The sequence below is a fragment of the Arachis hypogaea genome, chromosome 20 (genome assembly GCF_003086295.3).
Source record: "Arachis hypogaea cultivar Tifrunner chromosome 20, arahy.Tifrunner.gnm2.J5K5, whole genome shotgun sequence".
Classification (NCBI taxonomy): domain Eukaryota; kingdom Viridiplantae; phylum Streptophyta; class Magnoliopsida; order Fabales; family Fabaceae; genus Arachis; species Arachis hypogaea.
The window spans coordinates 3,812,077-3,834,659 of record NC_092055.1 but is presented as its reverse complement, the minus strand read 5'-3'; the positions used below and the strand labels follow the sequence as shown (position 1 = coordinate 3,834,659).

The 22,583-nt window shown below is 32.6% G+C and overlaps 5 protein-coding genes across 5 annotated transcripts; 3 read left to right on the top strand and 2 right to left on the bottom strand.

Annotated features, from left to right (window-relative positions):
• Nucleotides 1-151: 151 nt before the first annotated feature.
• On the bottom strand, nucleotides 152-2,142 carry LOC112784578 (F-box/kelch-repeat protein At3g23880). The gene is made up of 2 exons (XM_025827842.3): nucleotides 789-2,142; nucleotides 152-528 (listed from the first exon to the last, which is right to left on the bottom strand). Exons 1-2 carry the CDS (start codon nucleotides 1,992-1,994, stop codon nucleotides 466-468), a joined length of 1,269 nt encoding a protein of 422 aa, XP_025683627.1. The 5' UTR covers nucleotides 1,995-2,142; the 3' UTR covers nucleotides 152-465.
• A 5,317-nt stretch (nucleotides 2,143-7,459) lies between these two features.
• LOC112784575 (GDSL esterase/lipase At1g31550) lies at nucleotides 7,460-9,346 on the top strand. The gene is made up of 5 exons (XM_025827838.2): nucleotides 7,460-7,850; nucleotides 7,942-8,175; nucleotides 8,255-8,403; nucleotides 8,490-8,763; nucleotides 8,837-9,346. The coding sequence occupies exons 1-5, from the start codon at nucleotides 7,529-7,531 to the stop codon at nucleotides 9,100-9,102; spliced, it is 1,245 nt and encodes a 414-aa protein (XP_025683623.1). The 5' UTR covers nucleotides 7,460-7,528; the 3' UTR covers nucleotides 9,103-9,346.
• A 560-nt stretch (nucleotides 9,347-9,906) lies between these two features.
• LOC112784576 (GDSL esterase/lipase At1g28600) lies at nucleotides 9,907-12,041 on the top strand. The gene is made up of 5 exons (XM_025827839.2): nucleotides 9,907-10,293; nucleotides 10,368-10,601; nucleotides 10,873-11,021; nucleotides 11,187-11,460; nucleotides 11,612-12,041. Exons 1-5 carry the CDS (start codon nucleotides 10,023-10,025, stop codon nucleotides 11,857-11,859), a joined length of 1,176 nt encoding a protein of 391 aa, XP_025683624.1. The 5' UTR covers nucleotides 9,907-10,022; the 3' UTR covers nucleotides 11,860-12,041.
• Nucleotides 12,042-12,190: 149 nt separating this feature from the next.
• LOC112784577 (GDSL esterase/lipase At5g45910) lies at nucleotides 12,191-14,632 on the top strand. The gene is made up of 5 exons (XM_025827841.3): nucleotides 12,191-12,994; nucleotides 13,151-13,372; nucleotides 13,456-13,604; nucleotides 13,682-13,955; nucleotides 14,168-14,632. Exons 1-5 carry the CDS (start codon nucleotides 12,697-12,699, stop codon nucleotides 14,395-14,397), a joined length of 1,173 nt encoding a protein of 390 aa, XP_025683626.1. The 5' UTR covers nucleotides 12,191-12,696; the 3' UTR covers nucleotides 14,398-14,632.
• Nucleotides 14,633-16,512: 1,880 nt separating this feature from the next.
• Nucleotides 16,513-18,389, bottom strand: LOC112784574 (adenylate-forming reductase 03009-like). Its single transcript, XM_025827837.3, has one exon. The coding sequence runs from the start codon at nucleotides 18,287-18,289 to the stop codon at nucleotides 16,658-16,660; it is 1,632 nt and encodes a 543-aa protein (XP_025683622.1). The 5' UTR covers nucleotides 18,290-18,389; the 3' UTR covers nucleotides 16,513-16,657.
• Nucleotides 18,390-22,583: the final 4,194 nt, after the last annotated feature.

Genomic DNA, 22,583 nt, shown 5'->3' with positions numbered 1-22,583 from the left:
AAGTTGAAAATAGAAAATTTAACGTGGTTCAATTAACCTACCGTGAAAGAAAGACCTAGGAGCACATGCTCTATGAACAGTGAAGAATTCAATTCAAGTGGCAAGCACAAATATCCCAGCTGTAATCCCAACAAACAAGATACTGAAATACTTACTACTAAAGACCAAACTGAATTGACAAATTAACAATTAGTTTACATGTTAAATCTCTCATTCTGATGTGTGAGATTCTGCGTAGACATAGTAACTCAACCAAGGCAATATTGAATAAAGATCAAGTAGAAAATATAAGAGATTGGATTCTACTAGAGGAAAGTAGGAAACTCTATCTGCACTTTCAAATGTTCCAGTTTTTCACATTCATAGTTGGAACGGAAATCATACTTTAATGCAAAAGCAAAATAAAACAAAGTTCCCTAGAAGCTTCTTCCAGCTGAACTTGCCAACACTTTATTTACAACATAATTAAGTGTCTCTGTTGAGTCGTTCTCTTTCCTTGTTTGACATCGATCTTGTGATTCTGATGGCCTATAGAAAAGAGAAGCACGGAATTAGACATGAAAAAAAGAAATAGCTTAAAACCCCTCACCACAAGAATAGGCTTCAGGAAGCAAGACAAGACAGTGATCAATTATTCCATAAGCATTGATAAATTCAAACAGCCAAAAGCCGCATCTGATTGCAACTTGATGCATAATGCATCTTGCTAGGTATTTTTAATTAATCACAAAGCAATGAAAACTATGAGGAATAACAATAGTGCAATCCTTAGGAGAATAGTTACATACCATTTTCTTCTTCTTATCCTTAATCTCACTAGGGACTCGCACGAGACTCTCTGTGTATACAATGTACCGACGAGAACGACCTTTAAATTGTTCCAGATGAGGATACTCAAGACATTGGAATTGGAAGAGCTCTCGTCTGACATCATATTTGACAAACCATAAGTTAGATATCGGAAAAGACCGTAGTGCAACAATGTCACTACCATTGGATAAGCATAGAGGCGCAGATCCACCACTAAAAAACTGATAGAAAATCCAAGATGAATGCACTTTGTATTCTTTCATCACCCATATGTTAGTTTTACCGTATTCATAAGAATACAAGGCCAGGCACCCTCCTAGTAGGGCGAGAAGAGTGGGATTGAGATAACCCATCACTTGTTCAGGCATAGATATGGTTGAGAAACTTCTTTCCTTCAAATCAAATATAAGAATACTATAATCTCTAACTCTAAGAGTGCGGGATGACCAATGAATAGCGCCATTCAAGAAGAACCCACGAGATTTCCAGTTGCTACTACCCAAGGGTTTGGAGAGTGCAAAATCAAGATTAGTCCATGAATTGGTTCTCAAAGACAAGCAATCAAAGTGCTCTTGGCCATTCTTATCCTGAGAAGCTACAACAACTAAGTAGTCATCCTGTGAAACATCATAACCAAATCCATACAAACACGCACTAACGGGAAACATAAAGTTCTTGCGGTCACTACGAGAAACAATGTGAGAGTAGGAAACTCTTTTGCTGGATCCAATTACTGGGTTCCATACGATAAAAAAATGCGGGGCTCGGTATAAGAGAACAAGCCCTCTGCAGGAGCACATAACTTCAAAATCAAAAGGTGTGTTCGTCTCGAAAGGGAGAGATACCTCTTTTGCTGCAGTAGCACGCTTGTGGCGGTGAAATACTGCGTCAATGTCAACGGAGCAAGCCTTGGAGTAGTCATTTATGAAGAGGCATACATGGGTGGGTGCGGCAGAGAAGTGAACATGTGATTTCGCAAAGTCGGGATCGGAAATGAGAGCGTTCCAAAGCTTCGAAACACACTTGAGGCGACCGAGATGTTTGAGCGGAACCCTCACTAGGATTCTGTGAATCAGCTCAAGAGGGAAAATGTCGTCAATGCTCTTGCTCTTGTGATTCTCATTCAGCTGTTGCTTCTTCTTCTTCTTCTCCATAGTCGATTGCCTCTGCTTCTTCTTATCCATGCTTGGAAATTGAAATCGAATGCTGTGCTTTTCGCAATTTATATAGCAATTCACTCAGCCCCCGATTTGAAATTGCGTTGAAAACAGAAAAGGGAAGAATCTCTGACCAAAAAAAGATAAGGGAAGAATCACTTCCCAATTGGATATTGGGAAAAACAATATTTTTTAAAATTATTTAAAAAGTTATTTAACATTTAGATCATACTTAATTTTTTTTAATATTAAAAGTATTTGTAATTTTATTTGAATAAAAAATAATTTTTTAATTAAGTAACATAAAAGACATATTAAAAAATAAAATTTGTATGATTTTTTATTCTTAAAAAGTTTTTAAACTATATTCATAATTATACAAAGACAAGATATTTTTATTGCAATTACATATAACTAAAAAAATTTATACAACTGTGATGGGAATAGGAAAAGAAAAAATTTTAGAATTAAAATAAAACTCATAATTGACTATAAACAATAAAAAAAATAATGCTCTAAAATTAGTCTAAACAAAAAAAAAATGTACTTGGAAAATATGCTACTAAATAAAATTGAGCCTTGAAAAGTATTTTTGGTTTGATGCTAAGCGAAAAATTTTTGAGAGGATATATGGTAAAAAAGTTGGTAAAGTAGTAAAATGAAAATTTTATTATTACTAAATTTATAATTTTAATTGTATATAAATTTTATTATTTTAATTTAAAGATAGTTAAACATTTAGTTCTTTATTTTGTCTATTATAAAAAAGCTCATAATTAACCATAAAAAATTAGAAAATAAAACTCTAAAATTAAATATGATGGGAGAAACAAATATACTTGAAAGATGTGCTACTAGTGGAATTTAGTTTTGAAAAGTATTTTTGTAACCTACAGAGTAAATGTGGAGAGAAATTAGGATTAAAAAAAGTATTTTTATAATTATCAAAATTATTTATTTAGTTCAATCTCTTTTGTGAAGTCATTAAAAATCTTTTAATAATAGTAAGTTTTTTTAAATAGAAATAGGTTCTCTTAATCTTTTTGTTTTGTCAATAATAATTTTTTATTATTAATTTTTTTTCCATCCTACTTAAAAATATCTGATTCCTGATTAGAGATCATATTTTATAAAATAATTAAAGAAAAAAATGGAGAGAATATAAATGAATTCATTCCCTTCTTAAATACATACAACACAATTATCAATTTATAATTATACAAACTAGAATGAAATCCGCGTGATGCGCGGGCGGTAAATTAATAATAGTATATAATAAATATTAAAATTGATTATATTTTATAGAATTAAATTAATATATATAAAGTAAAATTAAATTTAAAAGATGTTTTGTTTAAAATAATTCATAGTACAAAAGATTTGGATGTTAGAGTTGTACAAAGTGATATTTTTATTTGGTGGTTTGATTTTTGCATTTGTTTTGGTTGATGGACTTAGTCTTCTTATGTGACGCTCGTTCTTCTTTTTCTTTATTAGTTATTGTTAGAGATGTTGCTTTCTTCTTTCTGTCGTACATTCCTGTAAAGACATACTCTTTATGAATTGTTGTGTTATATATACTTTCTATTGTGTTGTTTGTTCCATCTTTGTATGTATGTTCTTCTTTCAAAGATGTGTCTTGAATTTGTATGATTTTTTTTTTCCTTGATCTTTTGATGTGTATGCAGTTTTCCAATGACATCTACAATTAAAAGAACAAAATTGTGTAGATTTTTTTTAAATAAGTTATTTTTAATAAGAATAATTGAAATAGTATAAAACAAAATTACCTGTTAATATTTTTCTTTGGCCACTCTGTCAGACAATGTCTCAAGTGATGCAAATTTAAAATAGTGTTGAAAAATGTTCAATTTAAAAATACAATTAAAAATATAATAAATATGTTTGTTTTGTACTTTTTCATCTAATATAATCATTTATAAGAAAAGAAACTCTTCTTCATTTGTGGGTGTTAATGTTTTCCATAAACGAACTACGCAAATTTTGATAAACTAATTGTCTGTTTGTTTGGTGATATTATCTAAAGAATGATGCTCCATTGAGTAAGTTTGAGATATTGTGTAGTGCGAAAATAATTTTTTTGTGCTAAATTTGATGTTATTTGAAGAATGATTTTGCTAGGTAGACAATTATTTTTGTAGACAATGTGAACAATGGGCTCCAGAATTGACCCAATAGTGATAAGAGACTTATATAAGTAGTTCAAATAGTATGAAATTTGAAACGTAAAATTTATTATAGTTAATAAATTATTATGACATTTGTAATATATATGTTTATTACATTTGATGAGTTATTTATAGAAATTAATAAATTAATTATTGGAGTTATAAATTTATTATATTGTTTATAATAGTAAAATATAATAAATATGAGAATATAGATTCTTGTAGGTTATAAATTTGGTTAGACACAATTAATTTTTAATTATTATCATTGGTAATTTTATAGTCTAATTTGCATATATTTTTATTACTTGTATGTTTTTTTGTATATTTTATTTTTTTGTTGATTTGGATATAATAATTGATTTGGCAAAAATTGAGTAGTTGATGATTCTAAAATTTTGCCAAATAAACGATATTGTTGACATGACATTAGTAGAAGGAAAAAAATGTCTTTAAAAATAATGTGTATTTATTTATTTTTATATATTAAGAATAGATGATAGGCTCATTGTTATAGGTATTGTTATCCGGTTATCCCGGCTGCAGAACCAATGCTAATTTCGTTGCAATCTAATCAAACTTAAGTTTGACATGAATATAGTGTTCAGCTCCTACATAACCTTCAGATTGCAAGCATCTAATTTTGTTTCCAGTAGCAACAGCGACTCCAAAAATACCATTTTGTCCCACTAATAATTTCCTCCTGTTAGGTTAAGCTGTTTATGTTACCATATGATATCGTCATTTTGACTTTAATTGGCACAACAAACGTCGACAAATGTAATGTTCCTAGACCATTTCTTTGGCACTTAGTAGACACATATTTCTTCAAATGATCAACATGGTCACGCCTCAGCACAAACGTGCGGCGAACATTGTCACTAGGAACATTGTGGCCAAGACTCATGAACCTTTCTCTTGTAGAATTCCACACTGTTTCTAAGAATATATGCTTAAGCCCATTTGGATCTTCAATCGTATCTCTATCATGGATTGGCAAAGTAACAATGTTCTCTTTAGACTTTAGACCCAAGACTGATGCCCAAAACTTCAAGTGATGGAATCCCTTCCCATCCACCACCACGTGACTGAAACAATGGGAATCAAAAGCTTAAGCAAAACAGCAATAATTTATATTACGTTGTATTTCACGGTCAGAAACAAAAAACGAATTAGATTGAATTTCTTTTAAAATAAAGTTGCATAAATTGAATCTGATTTCAGATCTCATCTTAAATGATCTAATGCAATTCAAATAGATAGTATTGAATATATAAGAGTTCGTATGTTTATATATGTTATCGGTTATGTTTTTAAGAGAGACATAATTTTTACAAGTAGTTTAATCCAAACTGCACTTGAATTACAAAGAGTTTGTGTTAGTTTAATACTTTGATTCCTCAAGAAATGGGTATATTTATGTAGAAAGCAAACCAAGATGGAAATGGATACTATCACTTATTGGAAAGAGACAGAGAGAGTTGTTGTCTCTACTACAGAGAGACAAGTTTTAAGAGCATTTCAATGCTAATGGTAGATTTAATTTTAATTTTATTTTGAGTTTTCATAAAATAACACATAAATATCTATAAAATTATATATTATAAATAATAATTTAAAATTAAAAATAATGTGTTTTTAATATTTAATTTTAGTTTAATTATAATTTTATATTATTTTTTAATTATTTTATTAATATAATTATATAAGTAGTAAAATTTTATTGATTTTCTATTAAATAATATGGTATTTCTAAGGTGATATCGATTTCATTTCACCAATCAATTCTAAATTTTTAATACAAATATTAATTCTAAATTAATTAATTTTTTAAAAGTATGAAAAGCGATCTTCTAAAAATACTCTACTAAAAATATGTTATATATACAATTAAACAAATGGAAGGATTTTTTGGTGACAAATGGAAGGATTAAATAGGCACATCAAATAGATGAAATATATATCTGGTTTAAATGTAGTTTTGTTAAACATTTGAGAAAAAATTTAGCTTTTTTTTCCTTAATTAAATTTTATTTTGATATAAGCCCAAATGATTCCATGTCTTCCATGTATCAATTTTGCTTTATTTATCCCACTACTTGAAAAGTTATTGTAATTTAGTTTCGAGAATTGGAACTATCATTTTAAAACACTGAAAATCAAATTATTATATTATTAAAACTTAAAATAAATTTTTTGCTTTGGTACCATGATTAAACATTAAGGTCCAGTTTGGGTAACTAACTTAATTAAGCTCCTTTTGATAAAATAACTTCAATAATAAATGACTCTGTTAAAAGTAACTTATAAATAAGTTATTTTATATTTGGATTTTTAACTCTAAAAGTGCTTATTTTAAAGAAATGTAATGAAAAGTAGAAGTATTATGAGAGAAGTCATTTTTTTTAACTTCTCTATAAGCTCCAAAATAGCTTCTTAGAAAGTTGCAATTTGGTTTTGAAAATTGCACCCGACATTAATACTATTACTTTTCATAAGTCAAAAGTTAAAAAAAGCTACTTCTAGAGTTTCCCAAACGGGCCCTAAATGAAACAAAAACTAGGACTTATTAGGCGAATTTCTTATAAGAAGTATGTGAAGATAGTTTTTTTTATAAATCATTTTAGGCTAATTGTTTGACTATATTTATATTTGAGATCTGTTATTTCATGTGCTTGAGACGGCATATTTTGACACATTTTTGATAATTTTATCATGATTTGATTCTAATTATAGTTCTAGTTGCTTAATTTGAGGAACCAATTTGATATATATACTATAAATTCAGGGACCTTTTTGACTTATAACAAAATTTTTGGAGACCTATTTGACTTTAGAAAGTCGAAGTTTCGAGAACCAGGAAACAAAGGTGGGGACGAATCTGTCCCCTCAAAACGGTGTCGTTTGATGTTGTCCCAAAACGACGTCATTTTAGCCACGTATTCAGGGATTAATTATAATCTGTCCTGAACGTAAATCTGTCCTGAACGTGACACGTGTTACTTTACCTGACACATTACACCTACAATCTCTATGTAGAAGAGAGAGTGTCATGTTAACCGGTTCAACCTGGCTTGGGGGACCTATATGGCATATATCTAGTAATCTTAGAAACTTGGGACCTAATTAATTTTTTTGGAGAATAAATCTGTTGGACTGCCATATATATATATTGTAGTATTACTTAATATGTCATATTAACAATAAAATAATTAATATAATTAATTTAAAATTTTTAAAAAATAAATTTAATTAAAAAAATATTTAAAAACTAATTTAAAAAATAAGTGATTTTTTAAAGAGAAAGTTGACAATTTACTTGTTAAGAATGAGGTGTGAAAGAAGCTAAGTAGTTGGATATTAAAAGTGACAATGATATCGGTATCGTACCCAGTACCCACCATCATCATCATAATGAATCGACACCTTCATCAATCTCCTCAGCAACGGTGGGGCTGCTTCTTGTTTCTACTGTTACAGTTACATATACACGTTGGTGCCGACGGCAGTGATGTCAAACAAGGCCGCTACAGTTCCATCTTCAGCTTCGGAGATTCCATCACTGATACAGGAAACTCCTACTTCATTTCGGAGGAACTCACTCCCAACTGCCTTATCCCTCCGTACGGTGAAACCTACTTCCATCATCCCAGTGGACGCTGCTCTGATGGCCGCATCATCACCGATTTCATTGGTACACTTGATGACGCCATCTTTTCTAATGTTACTATTTCATTTCTCTGATCTCCGCTCATAGTCATATGCATGTTTTCTGTTTGACCAAGCTGACTATATGGGCATTCCTCATCTGAGACCTTATCTGGCCTTCAAGAATGGCGCCGTGCCACGTGGCAGCATTCAACACGGACTCAATTTTGCCATCGCTGGAGCCACGGCTTTGAACCGCACTTTCTTCGAAGACAAGGGCTTTGTGGTTGATGCAACCACCAGCTATTCTCTCATGGTTCAGTTAGATTGGTTCAAGGATCTTCTGCCTTCTCTCTGCACTTCTCCTTCAAGTAACCCTTTTACCTTCTCTTTCTGCTCCTCCTTCAACGAAACTATGTTTAAAGTAGGTTAGGAATTGTATTATTGCAGGCTGCAAACAAGTTCTTAGCAGCTCCTTATTTATTGTGGGAGAGATAGGAGTAAATGATTATGGTTATCTCTTGGAAGAAACCACAGAACTTCAAATGCTCACACCTTACATACACCAAGTAGTATCGGTCATCACTTCAGTGATCAGGGTTAGTTGGTTGAGTAGTAGTCATTATTCCAAAACTGTTCAAATTCTGTAGGACTTATTAATGTTGAAATTCATAATTTTATTCAGGAACTGATTAATTTAGGGGCTGTAACGCTTATGGTTCCCGGTAGTATACCACTTGGTTGCAATCCAGCCTATTTAACATTACTTGCGAGTCCCAACAAAGAGGAGTATGATGAAGCTGGCTGTCTCAAATGGCTAAACAAGTTCTACGGACAGCACAATGAATTGCTTCAAATTGAACTAGATCGCCTCCGAGTTCTGTATCCCCATGTGAATATAATCTATGCAGATTATTTCAATGCTGCATTACGGTTTTACCGTTCTCCACAGCAATTTGGTAATACCATACTCTTAACTTTCTGTCGTATTAATAAACAGAACAAACGGGATTTTACCGAATGTTTTTGCAGGGTTTTGTAGAGATTTTATCAAGGTTTGTTGTGGAGGTGGAGGACCATACAATTTCAATGAAACGGCGGTATGTGGCGAGGCAGGGGCGATAGCCTGTGATGATCCTTCAGAATATATTTACTGGGATGGTTATCATTTTACTGAGGCTGCATATAGATGGATGGCCAAGGCCTTATTCCATGGACCATATACCTTTCCCAAATTTAGTTTCTCTTGTATCACACCTGAAACTTCTGCAGATTTCAATAACCATTCAATGATATAAGAAAAAGGCTTCATCGAGTAATGTACCATAGTGCTGTCATGAAAAATGTACCTTCAAAAGTGTATTAGTTCTGCATGATTCATAAGATTTCTGTTAGATTGAACTGGTCTTGTAATAGCGAACATTATCATAGCTTTGATTTGCTGTATTATTATGTATGGTGTTAGGGGTCTAATTATGTTGAACCCCAATCATCATTGGTTTTTGGTCAGTAATGATAAATAATATAATCTATGGTGATTAACATTTTTTCTTTCTTTGCATTAGTCAATATTAACAAACTCTTCTTTTGAAGTGCTGCCCTCCATTGTTTAAAAGGGTCCTGCATAAACTAAGCCGTGTTATTTTTCAATCTATTATATATAGACCGCTGAATTAGTCACCAATTACTTTATTTATTGATGGTCACATAATAATAAAAATAATCAAAATTAAATCTACTCTTGTAAATTTAGGCCTTCTTTTCTTTTTTATTTTTGTGTTTTCTGACCAACACTTAACCATTAAAACAAAAGTGAGTGATCTTCCACTATTAGATGTAATCTCACACCATTAAAAATATTGTTAATGGCCAATTGATGGTTACAAAACACTAAAATTACTGTCTCCTAGCATTCCTCTTTTTTTATTTTTGGGGTTCACTAAAGATCAATTTTGACCTTTTGGACGTAGAGCTCTGATACCATGTCATGAAACCATTCATCCCAAAAGCTTAAACTGATGGGAGAAGACAACATTAATGGTTATATCTCTAACACGAATTTTCAAAATCTTAATTTTAATAAAAAAGAATATTTTGTTTTTGTTTTCTAAAAGTTTGGCCACGTTTTAAATTCTTGGAAACGATCTGTGTATAGCATAATGCCACGTTTCGAAGAGTAGACGAAGACGAGCATGAAGTGAAGTGAAGTAACTTGACCATGGCGTTTCCAGTTCGGAAACTGCAACACTGCTGCTTTCTACTGATACTACATCACGTTGCTCTTGTTGCTCCGGGGAGAAGGAGAGAGAGCGACGATGGTTGTTACACTTCAATGTTCAGCTTCGGAGATTCCCTAACTGATACCGGCAACTTGTGCTTCATCTCCCCGCCACAGACCCCCAACTGCCTCCTCCCTCCTTACGGCAATTCTTACTTCCATCACCCCAACGGTCGCTGTTCTGATGGCCGCCTCATCCCCGATTTCATTGGTACACTTCTTTTCTTTTTTCGATTGAGCACCGAAAACTCTAACCAAACTAACTTGTACACTCTTAAACTGAAGCTGATTATATGGGAATCCCTTATTTGAAACCGTATCTTGGTTTCAAGAATGGCGCCGTGCCACGTCACAGCATTCAGCACGGGCTCAACTTTGCGGTTGCTGGAGCCACCGCTTTGGACCGCACTTTCTTCCAAGAGAAGGGGTTTGTGGTTGACGCAGCCGCCAATTATTCTCTCATGGTTCAGCTTGATTGGTTCAAGGATGTTCTTACTTATCTCTGCACTTCTCCTTCAAGTAAGCTTATTACCAACATATATATCTGCAATTATGGTAATTGAATACAATTCTCCATGTAATGAAATTACTAATTAGTTTCTATATCTGTAGAGGATAGCATTATAGTTGTGATCTAACCAAATCAAGATTTTAAGTGTATTTATATTTATTGACATGCTTTTTACATGATAAGTAATTAACAATATGATGTCAATGTATAATGAGGAATGGTAACTGGTAAAACAATTATAGAATTTGACTAGGGATTTATTCTCCTTCTATCTTGCAGGTTGTGAGGAATTTCTTCGCAGCTCCTTATTTATTGTGGGAGAGATTGGAGGAAATGATTACGGTTATCCCTTGTCTGAAACAACAGATTTTGAAGTGCTTAGATCTTACGTAACCCAAGTAGTATCTGTTGTTACTTCAGTCATCATAGTAAGTGCTTAGATATGTTTTCAATATACCAACCTACTTTTTTCTAATTACAGAGAGAGAGAGAAGCCTTCATTTCTTGGTCCTTTGTATCTTGAAAATAATACAGTATCTCTCTTTCTCGGATAATGAATTTGTGTTTCAAAAAAGGCTCTATAATTTGTGCAGGAATTGATTGATCTAGGTGCTAGAACGCTTATGGTCCCTGGAAGTTTACCACTTGGATGCAATCCAGCCTATTTAACAAGGTTAGCACTCAAGGAAAAAGATGAGTATGACCAATCTGGCTGTTTGAAATGGTTAAACAACTTCTTTGGTTACCACAATCAGCTGCTTCAAATTGAGCTTCGTCGGCTTCAAGTGTTGTATCCCCATGTCAATATCATCTATGCAGATTATTTCCATGATGCATTACGCATGTACCGTTCTCCAAAACAATTTGGTAATTATATTCTCTTAACTTTTATAACATATTAAAGCCTCTGGGATGCAAATAAACAGAACTGTTTCAGTCATAGCAGGAATCCACTTGAAGCAATAGGTTCTTTGAAATTAAACTTCAAAGTTGAGTTTACATTTAATGTTAATTGCAGGGTTTGGTACAGATTATATCAAGGTTTGCTGTGGAGGTGGAGGACCATACAATTTCAACGATACGGCGCTATGTGGCGATGCAGGGGTCATAGCTTGTGATGATCCTTCAGAATATATTTACTGGGATGGTTATCATTTTACTGAGGCTGCATATAGATGGATGGCCAAGGGCTTAGTATATGGACCATACACCTTTCCTAAGTTTAGTCTCACTTGTTCTACAATTGAGAGACCGCTGGAGATTTGAATAACTATGCAATGAAACAAAGAATAAAATAAAATACCAGCATTGTATTTTTGATATTGTTAAAGGTTAAAAAAGAAACAGAAAGCTCTGATGATCCAAGAGCTGTGATGGCCTCAAAATTGTGGTTTGCTGGTTTGATGAATCTAAAATAATATAGAGCACACAGTATCTCAGTTCACACAGTCTCAGCTTTCAATGGTGATTAAATACAACTTTTAAGTGGAAAGGTCAATAATGCTAATAACTTGAACCCCACGGCCGGTAAGAATAATAAAGATGTGGTTAGCAGCCTGAAAAGAAAACAAAAGAAAGATGTAAGCAGATTAAATTGATTGGCCATTTTTCCTCTGGCTATATTGTTGTAGAAAGTAAAAAGCTTTTCATACTTGATAAAATTGAAAACGAATTTATTTATTTATTTTTTTCTCTTAATTGATTTTGTAAAGTATGAGATTACATCTTACAACATTAATTAAGAAAAAAAACTTAAAAGAGTATATATTTCCAATAAAAGCAGCCTTGCTATGCTATAACCTACAAGAGGCAAGAAGCTAAGCATTGATAGTCCATACAAATATCAGTTTTCATTCATTTATATGTGAGTTTCATTTGAATCTAATAATGATGGTCCTCTTTCAATGACAATAAAAACACCAGCTAATTACCTACATCTTACAACTCATGACTCTCCCTTTTTAAATGAATTACATAATTAAACGAGTACAAGGAACTTTCTGATGAAAAGATGGTATCCGTGGCAACATTTAAAGCTCAACTGCAAATATAGGCTGGTTGAGTCTGTTGGCTTATAAATGCCTCATTATTAAAAATCTAATCATGTACATTTTTTGGCTTCTTCATTCATACCTTTATGCTAACAACATGATGAAGTTCTATATCCTCTTAATCATAGGATATTTCTCATGTTGTTTCCATGATAAGGTTGTTTCAGTTCCTAGTCCTATTCCATATAAGTCTGTTTTCAACTTTGGTGACTCATTGAGTGACACTGGCAATTTCCTTGCCTCTGGTGCTATTCAATTCCCTGTCATCGGAAAGCTTCCTTATGGGGTAACCTTCTTTAGAAAGGCCACCGGCCGCTGCTCCGATGGCCGACTGATAATTGATTTCATAGGTACGTGAAAGTGAAGTGTATACAAAAATCTATTATCCTTTTACCCCTTTGCTGCATTTCAACAAAAAGTGAAAGAAAAAGAAAATTGTAGGCTTATACATATAATATAATATAAACTCATTATTAATGATAATGAATCACTTTATGAATGTATAGCTGAGGCATATGGTTTGCCACTTTTGCCACCGTATCTGAACCTAAGCAATGGACAAAACATTAAGCAAGGAGTGAATTTTGCTGTTGCTGGAGCCACTGCGCTTGATGCAGAATTCTTCATCCAAAGGGGAATTGGAAAAGCTTTGTGGACTCGTGATTCATTGAACGTTCAGCTTGGCTGGTTCAGGAAGCTTAAACCCTCTCTTTGCACCACTAAACAAGGTCACCCTAACCACCAAAACGAAACTCTTGTGATAGAACTTGACACTATCCATCATTCTCTGCTTTTTTATTATATGTCGCAGATTGTGATAACTACTTCAAGAATTCTCTATTCATGGTGGGGGAGATAGGTGGTAATGATTATAACTATGCGGCAGTTTTTGGTGGAAATGTTAGCCAACTACTAGATAATGTTCCTGTAGTTGTTGAAGCAATAACAAACGCCACCAGGGTATGTTACTCGTTACATCAAATAGAGCACATTATGATAGAATATAAATTACATGAAATGAATTTCTATTTTGGTAGGCATTGATAGAAGAAGGAGCAGTGGAGTTAGTGGTGCCGGGAAATTTGCCAGTTGGGTGCTCAGCTGTGTACCTGACCTTGTTTAGAAGCCCAAACAAAGGGGACTACGATGAAAATGGATGCCTGAATGCCTTTAACGGTTTTGCAATGTACCATAACGAACAGCTCCAACTTGCCTTAAGGAATCTAAGGCACAAATACCCTCAAGCAAGGATCATCTATGCTGACTATTACGGTGCAGCGCAACGTTTCTACCGTGCACCAGGGCACTATGGTTAGTTATTACAATACACTTGGAAGATAATTAGTCAAAGAAATGCTATTTGTACACCAAAATCAGCCACTAAAATCAGCCACTAATGTATTTATGTATAAATATATGTGTGATTTAATTTATTTTCAATGTGTATCTGGTTGACTTTGGTGGCTGATTTTGGTGTACACGTAGCATAACCTGTTGTACAATAATGAATCATGTTGGTGCAGGGTTCCGAAGGACATTAAGAGCATGCTGTGGAGGAGGTGGACCGTTCAATTTCAACAATTCAGCAAGGTGTGGTCACGTTGGCTCAAACGCATGTCCAGATCCATCCAAGTATCCTAACTGGGATGGAATTCACTTGACAGAAGCATCTTACAGGCACATAGCTAGGGGTCTAGTTAACGGTCCTTTCTCAAGGCCCCCTCTCAAGTCCTCTCCCTTTATCATACCATAGACATAAATGTAACAATGACATCCAAATAACACCTTCCCTTGTTAACTACTTCAATCAGCATTTAGTTTCGTTAGTTATGGTGGCTATGAAAGTAGCTCTGTCTTTTTATTATTGCATTGTTGACTCTGTTATGTGTATTGTTTCAGCATAATACGCATTCACTGTACTGCCTACTGCGCTTAAATAGGATTGAATTTATTTGAGCATCCAAAAAGAAAAACGTGACTATTAAATACGTCTATCTTTGTACAAAGACATTTTCATCTGAATAGTCGTTGAGCTTTGTATGCATCGAAAACATCTCTGCCTCCTTCAGGATTTTTCTTGTCACAATGACCTTTTTTTTTGCAGCACTCACATTCAACTCAGCTCAGACAAACTTGACCTACCAAGAACACAAGTATCATGAACTATATTACCTTTTCTCCGGGATAACTATTCACCATCTTACAAAGGATTTAGAATTTAGGATTAAAAATTTATGATTACAGTTTAAAATTTAAGATAAATAAAATAATTTTTAAAAAGATATTGATTTAAAAAAATTAACTCCTGGCATTATTAAAATAATACTTGAGGGATAATAACTCAAAATTATTTTATTTAATTTAATATTTATAATTTTATATATATAACGTTTATAATTATATATTTATTATATTTAAAATTATTTATTTACTCAGCAATAATTATAGAATGTTTGGACTATTTTAATCAATCTTTTACTGTCGTTTAAATATTTTTGTTATAATAATATCTTTGAATATGAATTTGGAAAAATTCTCCTAAATATTATTGAAAGGGTCCCCATATTGAAATTAGATGTTACCTTTTCACCGTGCATGTAAGTACAAAGTAGCAAGTTGACGGAAATTAAGTACTTAAGTGGGTAGCGAAAATTGTGTTCTATCCATCATTATTCAAAGGAGTAATGCCAAAGAGTTAATAATCAAAAGTTATTTTATTTAATTTAATATTTATAATTTTATATAATATAATATCTAAAATTATTTATTTATTATATTTAATATTATATAATTATTTTAAAAGTAATTAATAAATATAAAAATAAGATAATTTTAGCTGATTTAGGCTCATTAAGAAGGAAAAAAATACATGCCGTATTAATTTGAGTAATTGACAAAATATATATAGTGAATGTTATCATATTTAAAACGTGATGTTTATTTACTAAAAAATTAAAAATTAATATTTAATTTTAAAAAATATAAAAATAAATAATTTTTAAAAAATCAAAATTTATTATAAAAAATAAATTAAACAACAACTCATAGAGACACAGTAAAATTGACCAATATATTATTCCATATTAATAAGGCATATGACTTTTCTTTGCGCCAAATTGAAAAGGGGGTGCCGGAGTGGTTAGTGGTTACAGTATACGAGGAAAAACGGTAATAACCCCACAGATAGTCAAAAAGGAGAAAACATTCTTCTTATCTTTTATGTCTAGAATGCAGAACATTTCAAAGTGCATAAATTATCACCAAATTAATCCAAGATAGTGAAGTGACTATTAAGTACTATAAAAGTCCAAAAATCAAAAGATAATTTGTAAAATATCAATAAACATACATTTCATTTAGACATTACAAATTAAAGGACCAAGAAAGATAATGGAGTAAATTATACTTTTTTTTATTTTATCTTAAGCGTTTATTAAAAATTTTAAAAATACGCTTAACTTAACGTTTAATTTATTTCAATTTTATTTTTAACGTTTTTAATAAGTTTTAATTTATCCATATTGTTAAATTTTTTAAAACGTTAAAGTTACAATTAAAATTAAATAAATTAAACCTATAATACTTTTAAAATTTTTTAAAAATATTAAGGACAAAAAATATAATTTACTTAAGATAATAATATAATGATTTATAAATTAATAACAAATATTTATTAATTTTAATTATCTTAACAATATAAAAAATTTAGGTACGTCAAAATAAAATTGTTTTTAGTATGTTCAAATATACTTTTTCATTATTATATGTTAAGATACAATTGAAAACAAAAGATGCATGTATGGAATATTAATTGAGTGCAATACTTGTAAGAGAATGTGTCCAAACAAATGGACACACCAACATCCTAACACACAGTTTTTTGTGTGATTTACATACAGTTAACATATTAGAAGCCTGGCTACTTGCCAGGATAATAATAAACAGTACAAGCAGACACATAAACAATATATTAATTAACAAAATTAAGAAGCAATATATTAGAGAGGGAAGAACTAGGAATCCCAAATGGGACCAAAGGCTGCAATTCCATTAGCTTTGCATGCATTGACAACATCTCTGCTTCCTTGAGGATTGCTTGTGACAATGACGACTTGAGCACCAAAGTTGTTGGCAGCATTGACACTCATCTCAGACACGTTTGGCCTGCCAAGCACAGCAGTGTCATGAACTATAACCTTCTCTTTGGAGTGGCCACTCATCATTTCCTTAATCTCCTTTCCAAAGTTCTGTTCAACACCTTTTGTGACCCAGAGCACGCACACCTCTGCCTTACATGGCTGCAAGAGGAACGAAAGGAACACACAGATTCCAGACCCGGTGGCTACCAACAACACCCTATCATACATGTTTGTAAGATAAGGGAGTCCTGCAAAGTGCACTTGGCGAACCCACAGGTGCGTTGGAGGGTTTGCCACCAAAGATTTCGTGAAGTCTCCAACTGCACCGGCCAACATCATGTGCTCTTTCTTGTCATCCGAGATTATCCCAAACGCGTGCCACTCAGATAGAGGATGAGGGCTAATCCTTCCAAGTATCCCTGCCTTTATTCCTCCTTCGAATTTGATGATGGAAGCGTGGCCGGAGGCGCTTGTAACTCTAACCGGGACACGCCTCACTGTCAACCAAGGAGCCACTATGAGCACTGTGATGGCCACTGTCATCCAGAACTCTTGGCTATGGACCAAAGCTTTTCCAACTTCATTTCTGTATGATTTTGTTGTTGGATCATAGGAGATTCTGAGTATTACGAAAGCCCACACAAGGGCAAGTGCGAACCATCCCGAGAAACGGTGCAATCTCTCGAAGACGTTGTGATGGAGATGGCGAACGAGAGGGAATGCAGCCAGTGAAGAGATACAGAGGAAGCCGAGAATGGCGCTGGAGACAGCAATGATCTCCGGTGAAGTGTTGTCTCTTTGCTTGAGTGTGAGGATCAAAGCATACAGAAGCCACGCGATGGAGGAGATGCCGCAGCCACTGTGTATGCCTCCTACGCTTTGCAGAAGAGAAGTGGTGGCGGTTTTGATGAAGAGAGGAACCCATGATCTCCCTAGGATCTTGACGGCAAGGTAAAAGACAAGTCTCAAGAAAAGCTCGCTTCTGCAGAGAATCAAAGCAAGTATGTTGGCAATGGAGAATAGAGCAGCGTTCTTCCTTGCATAGGGAAAATGGCCCGTGGCAGCAACAACCAGAGCAATGATGTTCAAGATCAGCGAAACCGTGAAGAGACGCTTGTACACAGTGAACAACCCTTGGTCTAGAAGTATAACCGAGAGTCTCATGTCACTCTTCTTTGGAGCAGCAGCAGGAGGAACAGCTGGCTTGGCAAATGGTTTTTCCTGCTCCTGCTGCTTCTCCACATCATTGTTGTTGTCTTCTTCTTGGAGAGATTGGAGAGCTTCGTCATTTTCTTCGTCGTCATCGAGGTCGAGGTCACAGAAATGGCTACTGGCCCTGCTGGTGGATCTTTGAACTGAAAATGAAGGGAAGACCTTAGAGTTGGAGGCAAATGGCCACAACCTTTTGCTGATGGAACGTTCTGTTACGGCAAAAGGGTTTGCATGGGGATTATTGATCTCAAATGTCACGCCTCTGCAGCTTGAGAACCTCACTGGGCTTTGCATTTCAGTGCTTATTAGAAGATTGAGAAAATAGTTTTGCTCTCTGATTAATTCAAGAGAGCGCCAACTACAACTTGGAATTTTTGGGAATCAGATAAGAGAGGTTTTTAGTTTGTGTTTTCATGCATAGTTAGTAAGTTTCTATTTATATGCAATGGTCTTCATGTACCTGACTTTGAAAACTCCCATTTCATTAATCACTACTTTGAATGTGTCAGCCCCAAAGTCAATAGCAACTTGTTCACAAGTTTGTTTTTCAGTGTAAAAGAGGATTGCTTCATTGTTTCCATTATTTCAGTGCACACATCTATATGTATATTCGCTCTTACATACATTTCTCTCAAAAAATAAAATAAATCACTATGTATAAATCTCGAGTAATAAAATAAAATATTTAGACACCAAAAATAACTAATAAAATATTTTAATTGGTAAGTTAATATGTCAATTAATATTAATTAACATTTAACTAACTAATAAATAATTTTATAATTAATTCATTATATCATTAAAATAATATTTTTAGTTTGGATATGTCAATAGAGACACTAATATGGTAAGGATTTTCAACTCTAAAAAATCATTTTGCTTAAGAGTTTTTAATGTTACAAACTAAATACTGTTGGTTGGATGCAATTTATTGGGATGTAAAGAGGTTAATCTTTTAGTCAGATATTTTAAAATTTTTTTTAGGAATAAATCTAAGGTAGGTTGATATTTGAAAACTGATAATTGATAAAGTGAAAAAATTTATTAGTTTGTAGAAGACAAAAGTGCTCAATAAAACGGGTAAGTTAGTCCTTATTAAATCTGTACTGAATAGTTTATTGGTGTATATTTGAGCCTGTATAAAATATCAAAGACAGTGACAAAAAAAATGATTTTGTTATAGAGAAAATTTCTATGGAGTAAAAAGAAAAGTAGAAATGGCTTAACACTGGTTAAGTGGACAATGGTTTAAACTCCTAAAAAGTTGGGTGGATTGGGATGAGTGATGCTGTGGTTAGAAACACAGTACTCTTTTCAAGTGGTGGTGACATTTCTTAAAAGAGGAATATCCATTATAGAAGAAAGTTATATGCTCTTGTTATAATTTGAACCCCAATGTAATGTTATCATCTCAAACATTGGCTAATAGAGGGAGTCCATGGAAGGATATCTGTCAGTTGCAGTTCAAAGATCATAATGTGAGAGATAAGCTGATTGCTGGGTTGTCTATGGAGGTGGGCGATGGAAAGAGAACTCGGTTCTGTGAAGATGTTTGGTTACAAAATGGTTCGCTAAAGATGAGTTTTTTGAGGCTCTCCTCTATTTCAAACCAAAGAGGATCTGTCATAGGGGATTATGAATTTTGGGACAGGTTAAAGTAGATTTAGAACTTCCAGTGGAGGCAAGATTTATTCTAATGGACATTGGAATTAGTGGACCAATTGCATGAGACTTTAAGGCCTGTAAAGATAGCATATAATACGTAAGATAGAGTTGTATAGAAGTTTGACAAGACATTTTTTCAACTAACTCTTTTATGCAGGTGCTGTAGTAAAAAACACTTTCAGAGAACATCACCAGCTATAGTTTCACCAGAACATTATAAAAAGATTTGGTTCCACCACGAGTGGAGTTATTTATCTGGTTTGTTTTAATAGGAAGAGTAAATACTAAAAAAAGATTGTATAGACTAGGAATTATTAGCCACAGTGATAACATGTGTGTAGTGTGTAAAAAAGATGTTGAACATATTCACCACTTATTTTTTGGTTGTGAGTTTACCTAGTAGGTGTGGTGTGAATAGTTATCTGACTTTGGGAGGCTGTGGGCTATTTCAGAATCACTAAAAAAATATTTTGAGAGTTGGACATGTGTCATTAACAGAAAAGAAAAGCGTAATAAGTAGCTCATATACTTCTTTGTAGTTATTTGGAATGTTTGGCTAGAGATAAACATGCGAATTTTTAATAATAAAATAAAAAGCTGAAGTAGAAGAAGTATTTTATAAATCTTTGGCCAATTATAAAGAGTAAAATAATATAAATCTCTTTTGTTGTTAATGATATTTTATTGTTGATGATAATATCAAAAATAATACATACTAAAGATAATTTTCAAATTATATTTCGTTAGATATTAGTGTTTGGGACTTTATTTGAGATTTTGTGGCTATATTTTATTTTGTTAAAGCTCGCTTGTTTAAAAAAAAATTAAACACGGTTGGTTTAGTGTTTTTTTTAAGGCGATGAATATTTAAGCACCTTTAAATTTATTAAGCGATTAATATTTTATATATTTAAGTTAGTATTTTAAATTTCTTATTTTTTTTATTAGAGATATTACTTCTAGCATTTCTTATATATTTAAAACAACGATAAGTATTGAAAGTTGAAATCATAAATAATTAAAGCCCCATCGGTCATCAACTTTTTTGACCTTCTATCTTCCAACGTTTCTACGCGCAATAATCTTTTCTGAATGGCAAGTTTTTATCAGCATATTTTATATTTTAATATAAAAAAAAAAGAGCTTCTATATAATAAATGGATTTTAATTTCTATAAATTCTTCACATACAAAGTCTTTTCATATACAAGTCATATAAATCATTTATTTCTTTTTTTTTTCTTTCTCCATGCTTCCTCTTTTTCTTCTCCTTCTTTTTCTTTTTCCGTGCCTCTTCTTCTTCTTCGTTTCTGCACGTTCTTTGTTTCTGCACGTTTTTCTTCCTCTTCTTATTCTTCTTCTTCTTCTTTTCTTTCTTTTCTTACATTCTCTTTCCCCTTCTTCATTTACGTGCTTTTTTTTCTGTTTTCTTTCTTCGTTATTCTTGATGTCCATTGTTTTTTGACATCAAACTCTGAAATCGTTTTTGAAAAAGAAGAAGCAACAGAAGATGAGGAGGAGAAAGAGAAAGAGTTCTACATAAGGTGTACTTCAACAAATTTTGGGTGTATTTCTTAAATCTTTTGGGTGTATTTTCGTAATCCGTTGGGTGTATTTCTGTAATCCTTTGGGTGTATTTTTATAATCGTTTTGGTGAATTCCTATAACCGTTTGGGTGTATTTCTGTAATTCTTTGGGTGTATTTATGTAATTGTTCGGGTGTATTTCTATAATCGTTTGGGTGTATTTCTGAAGTTTCATTATCAAATTCGTTTTCATGGAAGAAGAAGAAGAAGAGTAGGAGAAGAAGAAGGAGAAGAAGAAGGAAGAGGAGAAGAAGAAGAAGGAGAAGGAGAAAAAGAAGGAAGAGGAGAAAGAGAAGGAGGAGTACGCCATGAAAATCGTATATGGGTCATATGGGTCAGCGTGTTTTTTGTTAAGTTTATCCCAACTTGTATGATGACTTGTAAACCAAATGACTTGTATGTGTAGCACTCCTCTTTAATTTTATATGCATTGGAACAAAAATCAGTTAATAATTAATCAACCAAGATTTTATATTTATGAAGTTAAAATTTAAAATTTTCACATTCAAAATTGATATTAACTCTTTCTTATTATCTTTAGAGATTTGTCAATTCAATGAATTAGACCGAAAAATCTGGCTAATTCTAAAAGATGCTTTCCAGACTTATATGTGTAATCTAAATCTTGAACAGGCTAACATCACTACAAATTGTCAAATACTCAAACTGAATGAATAGCTGGTGCATATATGATGATCACGTCCATTTTAGTGGCTATATATATCTTTCTGGAATATATGAAATATATATAATTGAAAAATAATATTTATATTATATATTTTAAAATTTTTTATTTGCTTTTATTTTTTAATAATTATTTCTAATACTACAAAAACATATATAAAAAATAAAACTAACACATAAAACATTCTTTTATGGATAATTATAATTAACATCATGTGTTTTTATACGTTTTGATAATTCAATTTGTAATATGGTCCAAAATAATGAATTCTTTTATCTCTGGGCAACTTGGTTGTTGCTTAGTTACAAGGGTACGTTATAGGTGAAATAGCCGCCATTCTTAGCTTCCAGGATTCAAGCATCCAGTAAGTAGCAGGTGCCATTATTCTCTCTCTGACTGTAATAACGATTACGACCTTTGGCTTCGTCAACTCTTTTATTTCCGGCAGTGACCATTATTTTTCATCATCAATACGTATATTATTGACGTGTATATATATATATCAATTTTAATTTGATCCAGTATAAATATTTTTATATGTATTTAAATAATTTAAGTTAAATAGTTAATTTTTTTAGTGATATAGTAATATACACTTAATTAAATGAGGTATAAAACTTGTTTATACTGTTAGTATCTATATATATAGAAAT

Excerpts from the sequence above, each read along its gene's own strand:
- LOC112784576 (XM_025827839.2), top strand. The coding sequence starts at position 10,023 with ATGGCGTTTCCAGTTCGGAAACTGCAACACTGCTGCTTTCTACTGATA. Across the intron at positions 10,602-10,872 it reads TCTCTGCACTTCTCCTTCAA|GTTGTGAGGAATTTCTTCGC; the intron begins GTAAGCTTATTA and ends TCTATCTTGCAG. Across the intron at positions 11,022-11,186 it reads TTGTTACTTCAGTCATCATA|GAATTGATTGATCTAGGTGC; the intron begins GTAAGTGCTTAG and ends TAATTTGTGCAG.
- LOC112784577 (XM_025827841.3), top strand. The coding sequence starts at position 12,697 with ATGTACATTTTTTGGCTTCTTCATTCATACCTTTATGCTAACAACATG. Across the intron at positions 13,373-13,455 it reads TCTTTGCACCACTAAACAAG|ATTGTGATAACTACTTCAAG; the intron begins GTCACCCTAACC and ends TATATGTCGCAG. Across the intron at positions 13,956-14,167 it reads CCGTGCACCAGGGCACTATG|GGTTCCGAAGGACATTAAGA; the intron begins GTTAGTTATTAC and ends ATGTTGGTGCAG.
- LOC112784578 (XM_025827842.3), bottom strand. The coding sequence starts at position 1,994 with ATGGATAAGAAGAAGCAGAGGCAATCGACTATGGAGAAGAAGAAGAAG. Across the intron at positions 529-788 it reads AGGATAAGAAGAAGAAAATG|GCCATCAGAATCACAAGATC; the intron begins GTATGTAACTAT and ends TCTTTTCTATAG.
- LOC112784575 (XM_025827838.2), top strand. The coding sequence starts at position 7,529 with ATGATATCGGTATCGTACCCAGTACCCACCATCATCATCATAATGAAT. Across the intron at positions 8,404-8,489 it reads TCATCACTTCAGTGATCAGG|GAACTGATTAATTTAGGGGC; the intron begins GTTAGTTGGTTG and ends AATTTTATTCAG. Across the intron at positions 8,764-8,836 it reads CCGTTCTCCACAGCAATTTG|GGTTTTGTAGAGATTTTATC; the intron begins GTAATACCATAC and ends ATGTTTTTGCAG.
- LOC112784574 (XM_025827837.3), bottom strand. The coding sequence starts at position 18,289 with ATGCAAAGCCCAGTGAGGTTCTCAAGCTGCAGAGGCGTGACATTTGAG.